The following is a 19,900-nucleotide window of genomic DNA, read 5'->3' as shown; positions in this document are numbered from 1 at the left end:
GTAGGGGGGACATGGGGGGGATGGTCGGGGGTGAGTCTGTGACTGAGGGGAGAGGGTTGGAGGAGATGGATGGTTCAAGGGGAGATGGTCAGAGGGGAGATGATGGTTGGAGGCGAGATGGGTAGAGGTGAGGGGGTCAGAGGGGAGATGGTCGGAGATGAGATGGTCAAAGGAGATGATGGTTAGAGGTGGGGTGGTTGGAGGAGGTGATGGTTGGAGGGGAGATGGTCCGGGGTGAGAGGGTCAGAGGGGAGATGGGTAGAGGTGGAATGGTCAGAGGGGAGATGGTCTGAGGGGAGATGGTTGCAGGGGAGATGGTCTGAGGAGATGATGGTTGCAGGAGATGATGGTTGGAGGGGCGATGGCCTGAGGAGATGATGGCTGGAGGTGGTGGGGTGGTCGGAGGGGAGCTGCCCAATGTCCCACAGCCGGCACCTCTCCCGCGTGTACCCGCACCCGTGCGGGATCGCACTGTTGGCCACTATACAAACCCAACCATCCCCGACCCCGCTCCCCCCGCTAATTAATTAATTAATTAATTAATTAATTAATTAATATCTGGGTGATTAACCAGCCATGAGGGAGTTGGGGGGGGGCGGCCCCGCGCAGCCGCCGCGGCCGCGCCTGCGCGCGGGGCCCGGGTGGCTCCGCGCCTGCGCGCGGGGAGGCGGGGACGGGACGATGGAGGCGCGCAGGGAGCGCCGGGCCCGCGCCCCGCACCGACCGCCCCGCCACAGCCACGGCCACAGCGCCCGGCACGGCGCTCAGCACCGCCCGCACCGCCCGCACAGCCCCTGAGACACCGCCCGCGGTGAGTCTGGCCCGCGCACATCGACCCGCACAGGAGCGCGGCCGGGCCGGGGGGAGCGGGGCGCGTCCCTCTGTCCCCCCCGGGTGCGGGTCCCTCTGTCCCCCCAGTGTGCGTGTGTCCCCCTGGTGTCCGTGTATCCCTCGAGTGCGCGGGTGTGTCCCGGTGTCCGTGGGTCCCCCCGGTGCGGTGTCCCTCTGTCCCCCCGGTGCGGGAGTGCCCCGGTGTGTGTCCCTCTGTCCCTCTCTCCCCCCCTGGTGCGAATGTGTCCCACTGTCCCCCTGGTGCTCGCGTGTCCCTTGTGCGTGTCCCTCTTTTCCCCCGGGTGTGTCCCGGTGTCCATGTGTCCCCATGGGCGTCTGTCCCCCCGGTGCGTGTCCCCAGTGCGTGTTCTGTCCCCACGGTGCCTGTCCTGCCCCGGTGCGTGTCCCTCTGTCCCCCCCGTGTCCCCTCCGGGGCCGCTCGGATCTCCATCCCACGTGCCCTCATCCCCATCCCGCATCCCCATCCCGCATCCCTCTCGGGCTCCCCGGGAGCTCCGGCAGACCCAGGAGGGTTCCCCACCGGGAGCCCCGGGGCGGGACACTTCCCGCAGGGATAACAGCTCATCCCGGAGGAATAACAGCTCATTCCGCAGGGATAACAGCTCATTCCACAGGGATCGCAGCTCTTCCCGGAGGTGCGGGTCCGGCTCGGAGCGGGGCGGTGGGCTCGGGGTGTTGATGCCCCGCCCGTAGTGCTGCCGGGGGGTGTTTTGGGGTGGAAGGGTTAACAAACGGGCTTGTTTTGCCCGAGTGTCGCACACGTGATGGTCACACTGTCTGGTTTTTGGTAGAAATAGCATTTGGGTGTGTAATCAAAACCCGGGCGGATGAATTGCAGCTGCTGTCAGACAACAGGGATTGGGCTTGTTCAGACCCACGAAAATGTGAAGTTCTAAACCAAACCAAGGGGAAGTTTTGGCTGTCTGATACACTTGTTCCTTTTTCTGCGTGTGAGAGGGGGTTTAGTGCCCTGGGGAAAGAGTCAAAGGCAGGTAAACCTCTCTTGCAGTGCTTCCTTCAGCAAAATATAACATAAAAAAGCCTTCTCCACAGAACTAAGTGATCCAGCAGACAGGGCTCTGTAGCAGTGGTACCAGGTTTGGATAGAACCTTGTCCTCTTTTGTCCTAAAACAAGGTACAAAATAAGGGGTTTTGAATACCTGTTCAATGTCCAGGAAATCAGAAACGCTGCAGCCTTGAAGGTGTGTGAGGATCTGGTGGGGATGGACCTGCACTGACCCTGTAACCAGGATCACTCGGGGCAGAGCCTTTGACAGGGAGAGTTTGTTATGAAATAACAGCTCGTTAAAAAATAAAATTAAGTCCCCTGGTGATTTGCAGCCTTATGCTCCTTCTGGGGATGTGATGGCTTTGTGTCCCTCTATATAAAGATGGTTTGATGAAACCTCTTCATGGGAGTGTTAATTCACAGAGACAGAGAAATTTGAGATGGGAAACTACAGTAAAACTGCAGTTGGATCTGTCTGAGAGGTGATTCACCTGGTTCCTGTGTCACCATCACAGATATTTAATGCTAAATGTTGACAGTTCCTCAGTTGTCCTTCATTCTGCAATGTTGTTTTCCTTAGTTGTTTTTTTTTTCTTAAACTTTTTAAATTCTGGACATGATTTAAAGCAGAGCAGCCTTTTCATTGCTTTGTTAACATGTGTTTAAAAGTTTTTGGATCCAGTCCTGGAAGCTGTTCAGTGATAGTTTTGTCCTTATGTCAAGTCTGCTTATTTAATAAAGGTCTTGTGAGGGAACGTTAATTAAACAGTGCAGGGTGCAAGCTGTAGTTAAAACAGCCTGAATTGGAAAGTATTACATGGAGGGAGTTCTTAGGCTGTATTTAGTAGGTCTGTGCACCTTCTTACTTCCACTTTTGTGCTAATCTGATTTTCTTTGCTGTCAGCATCTGTCAGATGAACATAATTCAATCAAAGTCACATGGAAACACTCCTTACTTATTGCTTATTATATAAATTATTGTTCTCTGCCCTCCCCCCTTAGTCACCTAACTGGCAGAAACTTTACATTGAGCTTAAATTGTCTCAAAATAGAGGTACTTTTTTCCCCAATCTTAGTTATAAGGAGTTATGAATATGTTGAAATGAGGATTTCCCAAGTGCTGGTCACGGGTGACGCTGAGCAATGAGTAACCCACAGCTAAACTTTGATGCCTCTGCAAGCACAGGATGTTATAAATTATTGATGGTGGCAGTAATTGTACCTTTCTGTGGGGGTGACTGAGCTGCAGCAGGAGCAAAAGTCCTTTTTAATTTGATTAGTTGGTGGTTCTGTCTCATTCAGTAACGAGCCAGTGCTGGGTCTGAAATTACAGCTGCGTTTTATCCGTGGTTTCGTTGCCTGGAATTTGGGATGCTGGGAAACAGTACCTGTAAAACTGTGGAGAGTGTCATCATCCTCTGGGGATTTTACAGCCAAACATCATCATTCTGTGACTGTTTTCCAGAGCCACAGCCCATTTGAAAGGTTTCAGGGGTGCTCAGTTCCCCTCTGCACAGGACAAAGTGGGAAGTGCATCCAAAGGGACGGAACCGTTGGAAAAACATCTGCAGGTTTTTAATGAACCAACTTTTTCCCCGTCTCGGAATCCAGTGCCTTGAGGAATGTGCTGTTCCTCTGGGCTGCTCTCCTTGGATACTATTTGTTTATGGTTTGGTGTTTGTCCATACACTGCAAGTTGGTTTCTATTTATATTCTGATAAGGCTGGTTCTGTTTGCTTCAAGGAATGAGAACTTGAATACGAGATTTCTGGAACTTCTGCAGTTATTTCGAGTTTGGGGTTTTGGTTTGGTTTTGGTTTTGTTTGTTTCTGCAGAGCTGGGCTTTAACCAGCTGTTTATCTTCTGTTTGTGCTGGTTATTGGTGGAAGTGAAATACTTCACATTTGTCCTTATTTTGCTGTGTTTGTTTTGGACACATTTTGTCACAAACGAGTTAAGAAGTTTCTTCCAACTTGTCCTCCAGCTTGTTTTTCTCTCTTCTCAGCCTGGAGTTAACCTTATTTTTGTGAAGAGCTGAGGTTTATTATGGTTATTTCTATTTCATTATTTGACAGGGTATTTTTTTATGCTCTGTCTTAGAGTGTTCTGGTTTTATGTGTCCAATATATGTATCACCTAATGGGAGACTTTATAGTTTTTCCTGAGTCTTCATTCCTTGGCACATATTTAAAGCTTTCCTTCCTCTTCAGTATCAAAAATAAATTCATTTTATCCCTTGTGTAACTGAAGACATGAATCTGTGCTGGTCTTGAAACAACTTTGTGCTAAGCCTGTTCTAAATCTGGGAACATACTGGTCATTTTTAATTCCAGTGTCTCCTGATTACCTTGAAGAACTTCCCAATTGGGATCCTTTGGGGAAGTGTTTGTCAGTGGGTGTGAACTCAGTGTTTCATATACCTCCAGCTCCTCTTGCAGAAGCTTTAAAGCCCTTTAATTACTAAAAAACAATTAAAAAACCACTGTGGGGGCACTGGGAAGACCCCACCTGAAGCACTTCTGGGTGAGTGATGCCGAGCACAGAGCAGGAGCTGCAGAAAGCAGGGAAATCACCCAAACCACACGGCTCATCTTGGCAGCAGGGGCAGTTCCAGTCACTTTTTGATGTTAAGCACAACTCCAGTAATTTTTTGGTGTCCAGCACTTAATCTACTGAGAGAAGAGGGTGCCTTGGGGCTGTGTCAGCCGAGCCTGGGGTTAAAGCAGTAATTTGAAATTTGAAGGGAAGCCCCGTTAGCTTTGCTAATACCGAGATTTTTTTCTTCTCCCCGTGTTTTTTTTTTTCCCAGGGATCGAATTTCTCTCTCTGGCTGAGGCTCCTTCGCTTCCAGGATGGAGATGAGTCGGGAGAAGCTGTGTGCCAGCAAGGCTGAGGGCAGCTCAGACTCTGGCTATCACTGCTCAGCCTGTCACGACGACGAGGAGTGGGGCAACACCAGCCGGGGACGGTCCAAGTCACGAAGTTTGTCGGCTTCACCAGCCCTGGGAAGCACCAAAGAATTCCGGTACGAGCTCCTGCTTCTTCCTGTTCCCTCTAAAATAGATTAATTCAGCTGGATTTTAGTTTTCACTCCTTTTGGATAACCCTAAAATGCACCTCAGGAGGTCGGTGTTGCAAAGCGAAGGCAGGAAGTTGAAGGTGGGGGGTAAACTAAGAAAAATAATATAATAATGTAATTAATAATAATGTAATAAAGGTGGCCTGGCTGTCAAAACAGGTGTCTGAGAGAGTTCATAGTCTCAAAAAAAGAAAAAGCACAAATCAACAGCAGAGACACTCCTGCAAATCTTTACTAATGCTTTAGTGCTGCTTTTTTTTCCACTAGGCAGAGCTCTAGGGCTGTGTTAAAACCTGTGTGATGAGTGTTCAGGTTCTGTGTGAGGCAGCACAGTCAGTTTGTGTTTGCTGACACTTCCCCAGCCCTGAGAAATGCCCAGCTATTCCTTTGAGCCAAATTTCCACTCTCTCTGCAAGGCCCTTGTCATGTGGACAGTGATGGAACCTCTGATTCCGTGATCTTTGGACCCACTGCAAATATTGAGCAGTGCTGGGGCAGCCGTGGGTCTGCTGTGGGGGGAGGCACAGCAGAACTTCACCTTCCTTGCCCTGTGAGCCTCTCAGGCACGGCCAGAGCCCCGGAGGAGTTCCCCAGCCCATGGAATGTCATCCAGAGTTCCTGCTTTGCTGGTAGGAATGTCCTTGGGAGGCAGAGCAGGGGTGGGTGAGGCTGCACATCACGGGGTGCAGGGAGGCAAACTGAGAGCCTGGGTCTGGAGAGGCTGCAGGGTTAGGAAAATACACTCTGTGTGTGTGGTTCAGGGTGTTTAATGCTTCTGGAAGGGGTTTGCTGAGGGCTCTGCTCTGACTGTTCTGTCCTGGCTGTGGTGGTGTGTGGGTAGTCAATAAATAAGAGTTTATCTTTAAATCATCCTGTAAAACTGGGGGGCTTCCTTTTCTCCACTTAAACCTTTATGGACATAGACTTCAGTCAACCTGTGTAAAAGACCACGTGGTCCAAATTTTTGTGTATTATCTTCTGGCTAAATAACTGCTTTTTCAGCTGGGAGAGATCTCCGTGGGCCCCTGTGCATTGTGGCTTGGGTTGGGGTAATTGCTGCCGAGATTTTTCTTCATTAAGATGCTCTGCAGTCATTCACTGTCTTCAATTTAGGGCTAAATTGTCACAAGACTGCTGGGAAGTGCTGTCAGGCTTCCTCTGGAGTGCTCAGATGGAGGGAGTTGCCCATCTGCTCTGAACTGACAGGCAGATTTTCCCAAAAGATGTCTAATTTCCAGGGCATTGCTGCTCATTCCTAGCAAAGACTGACTACAAATAACTGTAAATTCAGTGCAGGCATTTTATTGAGTAAATAATAAACCCAAGTGAAATCTCAATGAGAAGTTACTCCAAGTATTGATTCATTGCTGGAACGTCCTGAAGGTCGGATGTGGATATTTGATGCCTCATGTGGGAACAGAATTCCAGTTACTGGGAGGGGCCTGGAATAATGACCTGTGTTGAAAGAAGGCAAAAAAATGACAGTTATCTGGGAGAAGCTTGAGTGGGGCAAGAAGTGGGAGGTGATGTTGTGCCAGGGTGTTATTTAACTCTCCTGATTTCAGGTGTAATTGCTCACGAGTGGATGGAGACTTATCATTCCCTTGCCCATGTTGGCACACACGTTAATCCCTCCTTATGTCAGTCCTTGCTCACTTTTCTGCTTTAATGTAGATAAGGTAAACTTTATAAAACACTTAGTAATACTCTTATCTGACTGGGTTAGTCATGCCTGGCCTTAGAGGTGGAAAAAAATTATTTGAGAAACGAATGTAATTTCTGTTTTCACGGATCTTAGGTGCTCACATTTTGTTAGACATGGAACAAGTAAGACGTTGCTGTTATTCCTTAATTATATGTATTTGTAACCTGTGATCTGGTTTTGATTTTTATTAGATTTCTGAGGGGTTTTTTTTAGCTCTAAGAGTGAGTCACAGGGCTGGCCTGAGCTGCTTTATAACACACACAATAGAAGGCAGTGCAGTAATGATGGTGGCTGCCAAGCAGCAGGGTAAGTGAATTAAGCACAGGAAAGGCATGTTTCCCCCTTCCTTTTAATGGAATAATTCTGGGAGCATTCACAGAACGTTTCAGCAGTTCCATGATCAAGTTTTGCTCCCCTTTCCAGATTTGCTGAGGGAGGTGGGAGGGAGGTGAGTTCTGACTTGCTCCAGATAATCCCATCCTGGAGCCAGGAGTGTTCTCCTGTCTTCATTTGGAGCATAAATGACACCTCAGAGCTCCTGTTTGTTTGAAGGCAAAGATCACATGAGATAAATAAATGGGGGGGAAAAAAGGCATTTTTTTCAATCTGTTCAAAACTGTAGCCTGGTACTGCAGATATCTCCATGTAGAACTGAAAGGTTTGCATTTCATTAATTTATTGAGTGCCAAGATTTAAACAACAAAGAGGTGTTTAAATAACCAGGATATGCATCACTGTGGCAAAAGAATTTGAAGGAGTTGCCTTGGTGTAAATGCTTGTCAGGGCACACATATACCTAATGCATGGACATTTTTGAGATGAAGAGCCCTCACCAAGCCATTTTTCGTGCATTTACAGCAGGTTTAGTCATTCTAAAGATGTGTGCTTTTAGGTAAGATGTAGTGCTTCAAGGAAGAGATGGAAAAAAAGTATTGTTGCTGTGCCTGCAGCAACCAAACTGGTGCAGACACCTGAAACGTGAGAGTTAATACCTGCAAAATGAACTGGTAATGACAGATGTAGGGTTAAGAAATGTACTTTGCCCTGTATTTCTTAGTGCAGCTGTTTCAGAGAAGTGGTTTTGGTGGCTGTGGAGCCAAATGTGCCCAGTTTGTCACCAGGTTTCTTTTACTCACTGGTTGTTGTGTTTTTTTTGTCCCTTCAGGAGAACGCGCTCCCTGCACGGACCATGCCCAGTGACCACGTTTGGACCAAAGGCCTGTATGCTGCAAAACCCTAAAACCATTATGTGAGTGCTCGTTCTGGGGCAAAGAGAAGTTTGCTTTCCCACTCCTCACCCCCTCACCAGCGCTGTGTGTGTGGTTTTACCTGATATTTGGAGGTTTTCGTGTCTCTTGGTTGCCATCCTGGGGCTGCTCTGCCGGACTGGCACGATCTGCAACCCACAGTTTGGGGTCAATAATGGCAACTTTAATCACTGTGAACTCAGGGGAACAAAAATCCTTCAGGACAGCTCGAGGAAAGGGAGAGGAATTGTTCTGTGTGCTGTGGAATCTGAGGAAAGACTTCTCCCTCCCTCAGTGAGGATGTTTGAGTGGGTAGTTTGAGTTTTCTGTGTTTGATCTCTGGCACTTTCATTGTATGAACATTGTTAGGGCAGGGTTGCTTTCAGGCTGCTGATCAGTGTGAAAGGAAGGGTTGGTGTCTGCTGAGTAGGCAAATAATCATTTTAATTTTGTAGGTTGGGTGGTATCAAGTGTTGCTTTTTACACCATGTGTTATGTACTCAGGAAATGGTGTTTTGGTCAAACGAGGAATGTCAGGGTTTAACCAGGGCAGGAATCCCTGTTTATGGGGTGGTGAGGCCCTGGCACAGGTTGCCCAGAGAAGCTGTGGCTGCCCCATCCCTGGAAGTGTCCAAGGCTGGGTTTGAGCAACCTGGGACAGTGGAAGGTGTCCCTGCCCGTGGGAAGGGAACTGGGTAACCTCCAAGTTCCCTCCCAACCCAAACCATTCTGCAGTTCCATGATTTTTGTCCCTTTAAGAGGTTTTATTTCTTTGCTCTCTCCATTAAGTGTGAGCTATTTCAGTCAATATTTACTTGCCCAAACCTTTCCCCTCAGTAGATAGTGATGTTCCTCAGAACATTAGTGGCACCCAAACCTTTCCATCAGTACATAGTGGTGTTCCTCAGAACACTGGTGGCACCCAAACCTTTCCATCAGTAGATAGTGAAGTTCCTCAGAACACTGGTGGCACCCAAACCCTCCCCAGGCAGGTGTGGCTCAGGTGAGGGAACCCTGAGCTTCCTCATTCCTCGTGGGTGGTGTAAAAGGTGCCCTGCAGAGCTGAGTTCAGCTGAAACCCCGCCTGGGCTGTGTTTCCTCACCTGGCCAAGGGGGAACAGCTCCTCCCCAGGGGCTGGCCCAGGACAAGGGATATAAGGGCAGGGACAGGAGCCCTGGGCTGCAGAGGCTGCGGGTGACACGTGCCAGGGAAAAGCAGCCTGGGCAGGAGAGCTGGGGACCAAAGGTGCCTGAACTGAGGGACTATTTGAGGACCAAACTGTAAATTTCCTTTTCTTACTGCACCCGAGGTTTTGTTGGATCTTCTAAAAACAAGTAAAACCTTTTTTGTTTTGTTTTGTTTTTTTTCTCTCGTTAAACTCCCTTCGCTGGGAGGGATTTTTTAACAGAAAATTATAGTTTTTAAGTGCAGGCAGAAGTCAGTGAAGGTCTTGGTGTCTCTCTCAATACAACCATCAGCACCAGAGCTTGCAAACCTGCTTTCTGAAGGCTGTTATGATGAACTGAATGAACACTCAGTGAAAAAAGGATCTTGTTCTTGTGCTCTTGAGAGAAAGGGGAAGTCAAATACCTGCTTTTAAAGCTCTTTTTTGAAATGGGGTTTTCCCGATGAAGTCTTGCCTCTGAAGATCCGGAATAAACTGTTTCACAGGGGATTTTTTCTGTGAACCCTCACTGCTTTTTGTTGGGACTGACTGAAACACTTCAATAGGGAGAAACATTTTTCAGAGAGAAATGTTTTCTTCTGAGGTCACAGTTTATTAATTAAGTGATAAAAGCCTCAGCCTTTTAATTTTTTGGAGCTGTTTTTGCCTGACTCCTGGAGAGAAACATGAAGATCTTAAAGTGTGTTAGGAGTAACGTTTCATGTAGCAGAACTGTGTGGAATTGGTGAGTACAGCTCAAAACAGGCAGAGTGGCTTCTGTCTGAATGAAGTTGGAACTGGTTCTGGGCTTATCCAGTGAAATCAGTGCTGCAAACTGATATTAGACTCCTGCATTAACCTAGTTTCTGCTGTACTTGTATACAGAATATAGGCACTGAGATGAGATGAATTTTAAATTTACATTAAACTGTTTGACTTACAGTGTTCAATGGGGGAAAAATGATGCTGTAGCTTTTTCTGGTCCTCTGATTGAATGTTTCTCCTTGTTTTGAGTGGGCTGAAGAGGGCAGAGCACTGGAACAGGCTGGAGGGGAGCAGGGGAAGAGTTTGATCTGAGAGCTTTTGTGGAGCTGCTGTTCCTGTCCGTTGTTCACATGGCAGCAGGGCCAGGAGCTACAGCACTTTAATTCTGTGTTATCTTCAGATATCAAAGCACTGATTGGTTTCAGGAGCATCATTGGGGTTTTTGTTCTCCAGGCACATCCAGGATCCAGCCAGCCAGCGGTTGACATGGAACAAACCCCCCAAGAGTGTCCTTGTGATCAAGAAGATCCGTGATGCCAGTTTGCTGCAGCCCTTCAAGGAGCTTTGCGTGTACCTGACTGAGGTAACGAGGTGGAAAATCCAGTTTTACCGTAAAAAAAATTTACATCTAAACCTCTTTGAATTACTGAGTCTGTTTAATGTGCAGAATTATAAATATATATATATAATATATAAATATAAATATTCACACCCATTGCCACTGGATGTAGTAAAATCCGTTTCAGAGCTCAAAATCAGTGCTGAAGTACTTCAAGCTAAAAAACAAAAAAGTGAAGTAAAAACTTCCTTCTGCAGCCTCAAAATACAGGGAATGGGATATTTAAAGAGCTTTAAGACAGACACAGCAGTGGTACTGCACCATGTAATCTGTGTTCCAGGCTGTAGTTTAATTTATTAGATGGGTCTGTGCATGCTGCAAAATTCTTGTGAGAATTAGAACCACACATGGAAAAACAACCAAGATATGCAGAGCAATCCCATGAAATATTATTATAAATATTATAAATATAATATAAATGTTAATAATATAATATTATAGTATTATAATGTAATATTATAAATAGTATAATATAATATTTAAATAAATATATTATTTAAATGTTTTAAACTAATGCAAATTATGGGGAGAGTCAAATGTGTTGGTGTTTTAAGATGTTAATAACGAGCTTATTGTCTCTCTCTCTCAAGGAGAACAATATGATAGTGTATGTAGAAAAAAAGGTGTTGGAAGACCCTGCCATAGCTAATGATGAGAATTTTGGACCAGTGAAGAAGAAATTTTGCACCTTCAGAGAAGGTATGGAAATGATTCCCTGAGGGTACAATTATTGCTTTTTGTCTTGGCTGTTTCACTGGGTCAGGTTTGTCAAACCAAAGTGTCTTTTGCCAACATTTGTTGTTCCATCCCAGGTTTTTAATGTTTGTGAGGGAACCTTGTGGTGCTGCAACGTGGAATTTTTCTTCCTGGTTTTAGTTGGGAAACGAAGAGTGTTGCTACAACTTAATTCAAAGCTTGTGTTTCAATGTTGCTTCCAGATTATGATGATATCTCCAATCAGATTGACTTTATCATTTGCCTGGGAGGAGATGGGACCTTGCTTTATGCTTCTTCACTTTTCCAGGTTGGTCCCTGTGAGAAATAAACCTGTAAACCTTTTCTTTTGGAAGCATTTGAAAGTGGTTTTTTTCCCCTTTGCTACCGAGTTCAGCATTTGTCCTTTGCTGTTTGTTCCTGTTTCACCTTCTGAAAATGATGTAAAATGTGTTGGTTTTGTCAAGCACAGCTGAAGTTACATTAAATTAATATTAAAGTTACATTAAGTAAATTTACATATTGAAGTTACATTAAATTAATATTAAAGTTACATTAAGTAACTTTACATATTGAAGTTACATTAAATTAATATTAAAAATAAAATTAAAAGTCAAAATATTTACAGGCAACGAGTTGAAGTGTGAATTGCTTTGATTCAGTGGCTTTAAAATTCTTTTCTTTATTGATAGGGTAGTGTCCCTCCAGTTATGGCTTTTCACCTGGGATCCCTTGGATTTCTTACTCCGTTTAATTTTGAGAATTTTCAGTCCCAAGTCACTCAGGTTATAGAAGGTAAATTTAAGGGGACAAGGTGTGGGGTGTTTCTGTTTGTTACATTTTTTCCTGTACCTTTTCCCCAAGATGAATTAAATTTTCTAAACTCATTTAGGTTCTCCCTTAAGATTGAGACTGCAGAAACATATATTAAATTAACAGAAGTATTGCACTGCATTGACCCTTCCAGTGCTGCTGTTCTGTGAAGGAAAATGGCTCAGAAATAACTTTGTGGAGCAAACAAATCCAAGATGATGCAGAACTCAACTTTAAATGGCAGCTAAACATAGAAATAGAGTTTAGCTCTGAAGCCTCTGTGCTGGTTCTCTAAGCAGTGCAGTGCTTAAAAAGGGAGAAGTCAGGCAAATATAGAATATTTAAGGAAATAAATACTTTATTTCTTCCATATGAGATTGAGTTGTATCCAGAGTAGATTCCTGAGATGTATAAAATTCCCACATTTCTAGAATGTTGCCCTTTTAATACATGTTTCTGCTGCTCTCATTTCCCTTAAGCTCAGCTTTTGTCTCAGTGAGGATCACCAGAGCCCAGCAGCGTTTTCCAGTCTTGATCACGTCCCTATAAAATCAAATTTCACATAATGAGGAGGGTGGGAAGGGACTGGGTTGAAATTTGACTTTAATTTTGCTCGTTGCTGCTAAAAATCAGTTTTGAGCTTTAACCAAGTGTGGCCAGTTACCTCGGGAATGAAACTGGGAACGCTGGAAGCTCAGGAATAGAGGGGGGATGGCATCTCATACAGTTTGCTGGTCGTACTGGGGGGGATTTGCTGCATTAACATGTTTTTGTGTGTGTTCCACCCCAGGCAATGCAGCCCTGGTTCTCAGGAGCAGGCTCAAGGTGAAGGTGGTGAAGGAGCACAGGGAGAAGATGACGGTCCAGAACGGGATCGAGGAGAACGGGGTCGTGTCTGCAAACCTGGAGAAAGAAGTGGGCAAGCAAATTATGCAATATCAGGTCAGAGGGGAGAGCAAGCAGAAGAACTAAATGCTGGTTTTGAACTGCTTTGTGCTTGTTTTATTAAGAGTCTCCCCTTTTCTTTAGCCCAGCACTGTGGGACTGATCTGTGCTGGTCTAACTCAGGGTGGGCACTGAATGAGGAGGAGGTGGTGCCCATTTCTGCTGCTGCTGTGCTTTGCTTTGGCACTAATTTCACAGAAATCACAGAATTACTTAGGTTGGAAAAGGCCTTCAGGATGGAGTCCAACGTTCCTTCTGTTTTGAAAACAAAAGTAGCAGCTCTAAAGTGAGACACTGCTAAGATTTTTTTTTTTTCTAAGTGAAAAGAGAAACCATTAGTGACCAGCTTCTGGGAGTAACTGTTAACATCTAAAACCTTCAGCTGGCACTTGGTACAACAGAAGTGAAGAGAGGTTGATTTGGCAGCTGCTAAATCAGCCTGAATTTTTCAGAGGTCTGGAAAACACGTTTCCCTTGGTCCTTTATTACCTTGCCAGGGCAGCAGTGCCAGGCTGGGGTAACGTTTGGTGTCGTGGCAGGTCCTGAACGAGGTCGTGGTGGATCGTGGTCCTTCCTCCTACCTGTCCAACGTGGATGTGTTTCTGAATGGACACCTGATCACCACGGTGCAGGGAGATGGTGAGTCTGGGGCTCCATCCCTCCCCTCCTTAGCTGGGCTCTGGGGTTATTGAACTGCAGGATTCCCTCCCCTGGAAACCAAATCCCAAGCTTCAGTTCCCCCGTGGCAGCAAAGATGAGTGTGCAGAGATAGGTGTGTTTGTTAATTGGTTGGTGAACAAACTGGGTGTTGTAAGCTTTGTTTGTGGGCTTGTGGAGGCAAGTGACAGTTCCTTTGGGTGTCACATGTTTGGGCTAAAGGCAAGAAAGAGCTCAGGAAGGATTGGCTTGGACGGCTGGAATTTGCCAGAGGCAAACAACCTCAGCTCAAACAACCTCAGCTCAAACAACCTCAGCTCAAGGGCTGCAGGAGTTAATCTGCCAAAGCTCTCACCCTTAAAAAAAAGTGAGAGTCACTGTTACAAAACCCTGTAACCCGAGATGCAGAACTTTGTGCAACTCCCCTAAAACCACAGGGCAGGTGGGATTAGAAGGGAGTTTCTCCCTGTGTGTGTGTGCCAGGCTGCAGTTCTGCTGGGAGGGACCAGCTCTCTGCTTGCTTTTCATGACTCTGTGATTTGTGTCTCCCACTGTGGTGCTGATGCAGTCCCAAACTTGCTGTTTGTCCCTGGCAGGGGTCATTGTGTCCACCCCCACGGGCAGCACGGCGTATGCAGCCGCAGCAGGAGCCTCCATGATCCACCCCAACGTTCCTGCCATCATGATCACCCCCATCTGCCCACACTCCCTGTCCTTCAGGCCCATCGTGGTTCCTGCTGGGGTGGAACTCAAGGTCGGCTCCTTCCCTCTGATTTCTCTCTGTAAACCAAAAAAACATCAAATGTAAATGTGTTGGGATAAATGTAAATATATATAAATGTTGTGGGCAGTAAAGGAATACCCATGGGAATGGGACCAAAGCAGGGGGGGTTGGGGAATGTTCTGGACCTGAAGTGGAATTCCTTTCTCTCTTTCAGATCATGCTCTCCCCTGATGCCAGGAACACAGCCTGGGTTTCCTTTGATGGAAGGAAGAGGCAGGAAATATGCCATGGAGACAGGTCAACCCTTTTTTTTAATTGTAATATCCCTAAATATAGAAAATCCTGATCCCTCATTCTCTGACACCAGCTAAAAGAGTGAAGAGACAAACTTTTATAAACCTCTTACAGCACAAACTGCACTAAAAGGGTTCAATTTCTTTATATCTTCCCATTAAAGCAAGTAAAATGTTCAGACAGAGGCATGTGAACATTGCATGCTTGGCAAGGGAGATGAGGGTGCCTTTAAAAATAATCCATAAATTTTAACTTCAGGATAAACCTTGGGAGTTCTGGAGGGTGTAAATCAGCAGGAGCTGCCTGTAAACAGTGGTGCTGAAAATCTCCACGTGGTTTAAGCTGTGTTAACTTGGGAAGTGCTTGTGCTCACTCACTCCTGCCTTGAGTGAGCAGAACACAGCACGTGAGGGTCCCTCAGGTTTTCTGGGCAGTGTGTGGTGGCTCATCCTCATGGCAGGGGATTGAGGGGTTTAAGGCAGCTGTGGGGAGGTCACTGGTGCATTTGCCATGCAGGAGGAGTTTTGTCCCCTTGGCCCAGACGAGTTGCCAGGAAGGAAAATGTACAGCTGGCATAACTCCATCCTGAACTGTTTCCTCTGAGGCTGAAACATCTATAGAGTAGTTCTGTAGAGTATAGAAACATCTACAGAGTAGTTCTACAGAGTGTAGAAACATCTTCAGAGTAGTTCAGGAGAGCAAGAAGGTTTCAAACATGAGGTTTGGCCCTGTTTTAGGTTCTGGACTCTCAGTGCTGTTGCTTATAGTTAAAACTTGAAACTCAAAGGCCAAGGTGGTCACTTGGGTGTTCCTGTGTCCCTGTGGGGTTGATGTGAAGAGCAGCAGAGGGGCTGCAGGGTGTCCTGGGCTGTGTTCAGTGTTCCCACAGTGCCAGAAGGTGCCCACAGTGCAGCTGGGAGCTGTTCCCAGCCCTGGCTTTGCTCTGCTGAGCCGAGCCTTAGTCCTGGTCCCGGCTGGGCTGTGGGAGCTCTTGTTCTCCCTGCTTGGTGGCTGTGGGGCTGTGTTAGCTCAGGAGTAGGTTTGGTTTTGCCCAGGGTGCTGTTTGCTGCCCTGCCTGACGTTGTCCTGTGTTGTTGTTGCAGTATTAGCATCACTACCTCTTGCTACCCCCTTCCTTCGATCTGCTTCCGAGACCCCGTGAGCGACTGGTTCGAGAGCCTGGCCGAGTGTCTGCACTGGAACGTGAGGAAGAAGCAAAACAACTTTGCTGTGGAGGAAGAGGAATTTTGAGTGTCTACATCTCCCCAGACCCGTGGGAATGGAGTGTGGCAGTATCCCTTCTGTCTGCTTGGGTTTTGAAGCCTTTGGCTGCCAGCGTGGACCTGCACTGTGGTTGTGGTTTTATATCTGGGAATTTTGTGTTACTGCTTCCTGTGCAACCAAGGGTAGGGATGGAAGAAATCGGGCTCTGGTTGTTGTAGTCCAGGGTGAATTTCCCTCTGGAAAATGGATTCTTTCTGATTTGAGACCGACAACCACATCTGCAGCTTTGATTGTAACCTCTCCCTTACCAAGGGCATGAATGTAGATACACCCCAGGAGAGTGGCATTAAAACAGCCTGGTTTATTTGGTATATTTGTAATTCCATTGAACAGTGCTACGAATATAAAGGCTCTAAGAAGTTTTCTTAAAAAAAAAAGAGGATAATCTCCTCTTTGTTAGCTTAAATACATCTGGCCCAGAAAACACTCTCTTACTCTCAGATGTGACACGCTGAAGAAACACCCCTGGAGGATGTTTTTTATTGATAGATGGAACTAGCACAAAAAAGTATATATTTTTTATGCATACATTTATGTCTCTTGTGCCCATTTGAACAGTGGCTGACCCTTGGCTGTCAGCACTGTGGAAACACCCACAAATATTATTAGTTATTGCAGATATCTCTGGGTTTGTAGCTGAGCTGCTTTAAGAGCAGTTCCTGCTGCTGGGAATCATCCACGTGTTGTGTTTTTCTAATTCTTTTTGTTTGATTCCCTGGAACAGCATTAGAGACCACCACGTTTTTTAAAACAAAAAAAAAAACATCCTTCAAGTGTTCAGGAAGAATCTGGACTTCAATTGCTACAACATTGTCTAGTTCCACTATTGTCTTGAAATATCTTGTAATGCCCTCAACTTCCATGGATACACCTTCCAGCTCTTGGTGCTGAGTAAAACAGGACGGGATCCTGCTCTGGTGGCTGGAGAATTGGAGAGGACACATTCCCAGTGGAGTAGCAACGGTGCCTTCAGCGCTCAAGATTATTCTGAGTCTCGTGTTTTTTCCTTTTCTAAGATGCTTTCAGAGGTTTCTAACTTCTCTCTCTGTACATATTTTATCGTCTGTGCTTTTTTTGAAAGAACAAAAAAAGAAAACCAACAAAAACCCAACGGAAGAACTGGTTGGGGGGGGGGGGAAAAATAAAAGGGTTTGTCCTGTACTTTACCTGAGAACCAGCAAACCCCAGGATAATGTTTACATTTATGTTCTCTGTGGTGCAGTCTCATGATCATTATTCCCCAAACTTTAGCATTTTCAGTCTTGCTGCATCGGCTGGGGAAGGAGTGGGCAGGAGCTGTTGCAGTTGGAGTCTTGCAGTGGAATTAGTTTTCCTGGTTGAGGTGGGATTTCCTTGGAAGCTCTGGTGACCTTTCCCTGATTGTCTTACGTTGTTTCCGTGGTCCAAAGTGCAGATGGGGAGTGTGTTCATTCCCACACCCTGCCTGGCCTCTTGTCCTCTGATGGTCTGAATAATGTCTCATCCATTCTGGGTGCTGCCCTAAGTCTGAGTTCATTAAATCCAGCTGAGAGCACTTTTCCATAAAAGAGAAGCAAACTCTTGGTTAACGATTCAAATCACAGTGAAAGTGTGTTAATGGAAACAAACACTCGGTTTGTAAATGCTGTAAAATAGAATATTGGTTTGATTTGGTCTGAACAGACGGATTTTGTGGTGCCTGGGAGAATATCCAGGTGAGCTTTTGGGATTTCTCTTTCACTTGAATCTGCAGTAATTGTTTTATCACTGTTTTGGAAGCTGCTTACGGGTTTGCTGGGTGGAGTATCCAGTTATTTGATAACTGTTTACTTTTTGAACTGTAGAAGTGTCAGGCTTTTTTGCTTTGAAACTATTTTATTTAAACATGCAATAACTGAGAGAAGGAACAGGGTATGGGGAAATGTCTGGTGAGGTGGAAAAGGAGTGGAGTTCTAGGCACACTTGGAAGTGGGAATCATTTTGCAGAGGCAAGGTGAAATGATTTATGAGCCTTATCTAGTATTTTTTTAAAGATAAAACTATATTCAGCACTTTTTATTTATGCTTTTTATAATAGCAAAGCTATTCTTGACTAAGTGGCCGAACTTTTGATTTTCAGAGTGCACAGGTCATGGAATCTGTAATCAAAGTGTACTGAACTACTTTAGATCCACCTTAGGGGTTGGCTTTGAATTTATTCTTTCAATGTATCACCCACTGCAGCTGCACTGCTGCCTCTGAGGCTGCTGCAGCTTTGCTTGGAGGGTTCTTCCTGCTGAGGAGGTTTTTGGGTGTCTGCTCAGCCAAGGCAGAGCTGCATCACCCACCCGAGGCAGGGTTGACTTGGGGCTTGATTTTTTCCTTCCCAAAGCTGCCTTGATCCCAGTTATCCCAACTGCTCTGTGGCCAAGCACAGCCCAGGCTGTGCTCAGGCATCTCAGACTGTTTATCTGAGTGTACAAAGTCCCTTGGCAAGGCTTTTAATCCACGAGCTGTAATTCCCAAACCGTAATTCCCAAGCAGGAGAGTTGAGGCTGAGCAGCAACTGGGGTTTTCATGCTCAGCTGCCGTCACGTGGGTGAATTTTTTTGCTCAGAGCTGAACCAGAACAAAAAAAAAAAAAAAAAAAAAAAAAAGCTGTAAATGCACACTCGGTTCGTTGGCAATAAAACCTCATTCTGCTGATGTAGCTCATTGGAATTAACTCGTTGAAACTGTACTAAAAAAAAAAAAAATAGGGTTTTGCTGATTAGGAGTTTCTAAAACAAGGGGTTTGTGGGTGTCCCTGTGCCTGCAGATCCTTTCCAGTCTACAAAGGGCCAAAATGGAAGCTGGGAAATGAATTTGGTTTTTTTTTAAAAAGTTATCCTCTGGTAGAAATTGAAGTCATTAACAACTGTGTAGCACGGAATAAAGCAGTGTACTGAATTTTTAAAAGCTGAAAAAATCCTGTTACATATTGTTAACTCATTGAGAACTCATTTTGAATATTGTTGAAAACAAAAATATTTTTCAATCCTTTCAATAAAATCTTTTTGTAAAGTTGCATTTGTCGAGCAGCACTTTGACTGGGGGGAGAATATCAAATTTAGGAACACACACAGTTGGTTGTTTGGAGAGCAAATGTCCAGGGTGGGCTTTGACACGTTGTCTCATGGGACAGGGGCATCTGTTTTACTAAAATACACCCAGGGCTTTTCTGAGGGTACCTGTCTGATAACAGTCTTTGCTCAGGAGTTTCAAAATAAATGCTGGATTTGCTGTGCAAGTTGAAACAAATCCTGTGTACAATTAGCTGGGCTACATTAACTGTGTTTTTGAAGGCCCAGGGATAGAAATACAAGGGCAATGATGCCAAATAATCTCTGATAATTTGGATAGCAAGGTTAAGATTGAAAATGCAGTTTAATTGCCTGTTGTGTCCTTGCCTTTGCACGTTCTGACCAAGTTCCAGACCCTTCCTCCCTGGAACTTGTCACTAATTGTGTTTAAGAGTCCTTTGGTTTCCTCATTAACATGTCACCCCTTCCAGCAGCTCCTGCAGGTGCTGGACAAGTGTGAGGAGACACCTTGGGCAGGTAATGGAGCTGCTTTGGAGTTCATTTGTTTTACAGGGCACCTTAGGAAGGATTTTCCATCTTCTGCCTGGCTGGTGACAAACTCCTGCTGTCCCTGGCCAGAGCAGTAACCCCCATTGCTGGGACAGTGACACAAAACTATTTATTACTCTATTTATTGCATAAAACACACTTTCTTCACCTAATTTTGGCCAAGTCCAGGCTTTCTGCAAGATCAGAGCCTTCCCTTCCTGGTCCTGCTGCACAAAAGGCCTGAATGTGCTTGATTGTGTTTCTCCATTTCAGCAACAATTCACAGTCCCCCTGACTTGTGAAGTCACAGCCATCAGCTGCTGCTCTGGCAGCTGGGGCCACACAATTCAACCCCTTCATGCCCCCCTTGGGCCACCTGGAAAGTAGATTTGATTCAGGTTTAGGAGACTGGGATGAGAAAAATACAAATTTTTAATAGGCTTTTGAATTTATTTTA

At 45.6% G+C, this 19,900-nt stretch overlaps 1 protein-coding gene across 4 annotated transcripts; it reads left to right on the top strand.

Annotated features, from left to right (window-relative positions):
* The first annotated feature begins 758 nt into the window (after window positions 1–758).
* NADK (NAD kinase) lies at window positions 759–18,490 on the top strand. Of its 4 annotated transcripts, none has more exons than XM_027702097.1 (12): window positions 759–811; window positions 4,672–4,887; window positions 7,812–7,895; window positions 10,278–10,407; window positions 11,034–11,142; window positions 11,382–11,467; window positions 11,850–11,952; window positions 12,761–12,912; window positions 13,455–13,554; window positions 14,169–14,326; window positions 14,511–14,593; window positions 15,694–18,490. In XM_027702097.1, the coding sequence occupies exons 2-12, from the start codon at window positions 4,715–4,717 to the stop codon at window positions 15,839–15,841; spliced, it is 1,326 nt and encodes a 441-aa protein (XP_027557898.1). In that variant the 5' UTR covers window positions 759–811; window positions 4,672–4,714; the 3' UTR covers window positions 15,842–18,490. The 4 variants fall into 4 exon arrangements, with proteins under 4 accessions (XP_027557898.1, XP_027557899.1, XP_027557900.1 ...); XM_027702100.1 differs by lacking the exons at window positions 759–811; window positions 4,672–4,887 and adding exons at window positions 5,425–5,570; window positions 6,838–6,952; XM_027702098.1 differs by lacking the exons at window positions 759–811; window positions 4,672–4,887 and adding an exon at window positions 5,407–5,570.
* The last annotated feature ends 1,410 nt before the right edge of the window (window positions 18,491–19,900 follow it).

This window comes from Neopelma chrysocephalum, unplaced genomic scaffold (genome assembly GCF_003984885.1).
Source record: "Neopelma chrysocephalum unplaced genomic scaffold, ASM398488v2 Primary Assembly neopelma1_180, whole genome shotgun sequence".
Lineage (NCBI taxonomy): Eukaryota > Metazoa > Chordata > Aves > Passeriformes > Pipridae > Neopelma > Neopelma chrysocephalum.
The sequence above is the reverse complement of the archived record's forward strand: the minus strand, read 5'-3'. Positions and strand labels throughout refer to the sequence as shown.

What these genes read in the sequence shown, in the direction of transcription:
- NADK (XM_027702097.1), top strand. Translation starts at nt 4,715, where the DNA reads ATGGAGATGAGTCGGGAGAAGCTGTGTGCCAGCAAGGCTGAGGGCAGC. An exon ending in AGTCACTCAGGTTATAGAAG is followed by an intron (nt 11,953 to 12,760) that starts GTAAATTTAAGG and finishes GTTCCACCCCAG; the next exon opens with GCAATGCAGCCCTGGTTCTC. An exon ending in CACCACGGTGCAGGGAGATG is followed by an intron (nt 13,555 to 14,168) that starts GTGAGTCTGGGG and finishes TGTCCCTGGCAG; the next exon opens with GGGTCATTGTGTCCACCCCC.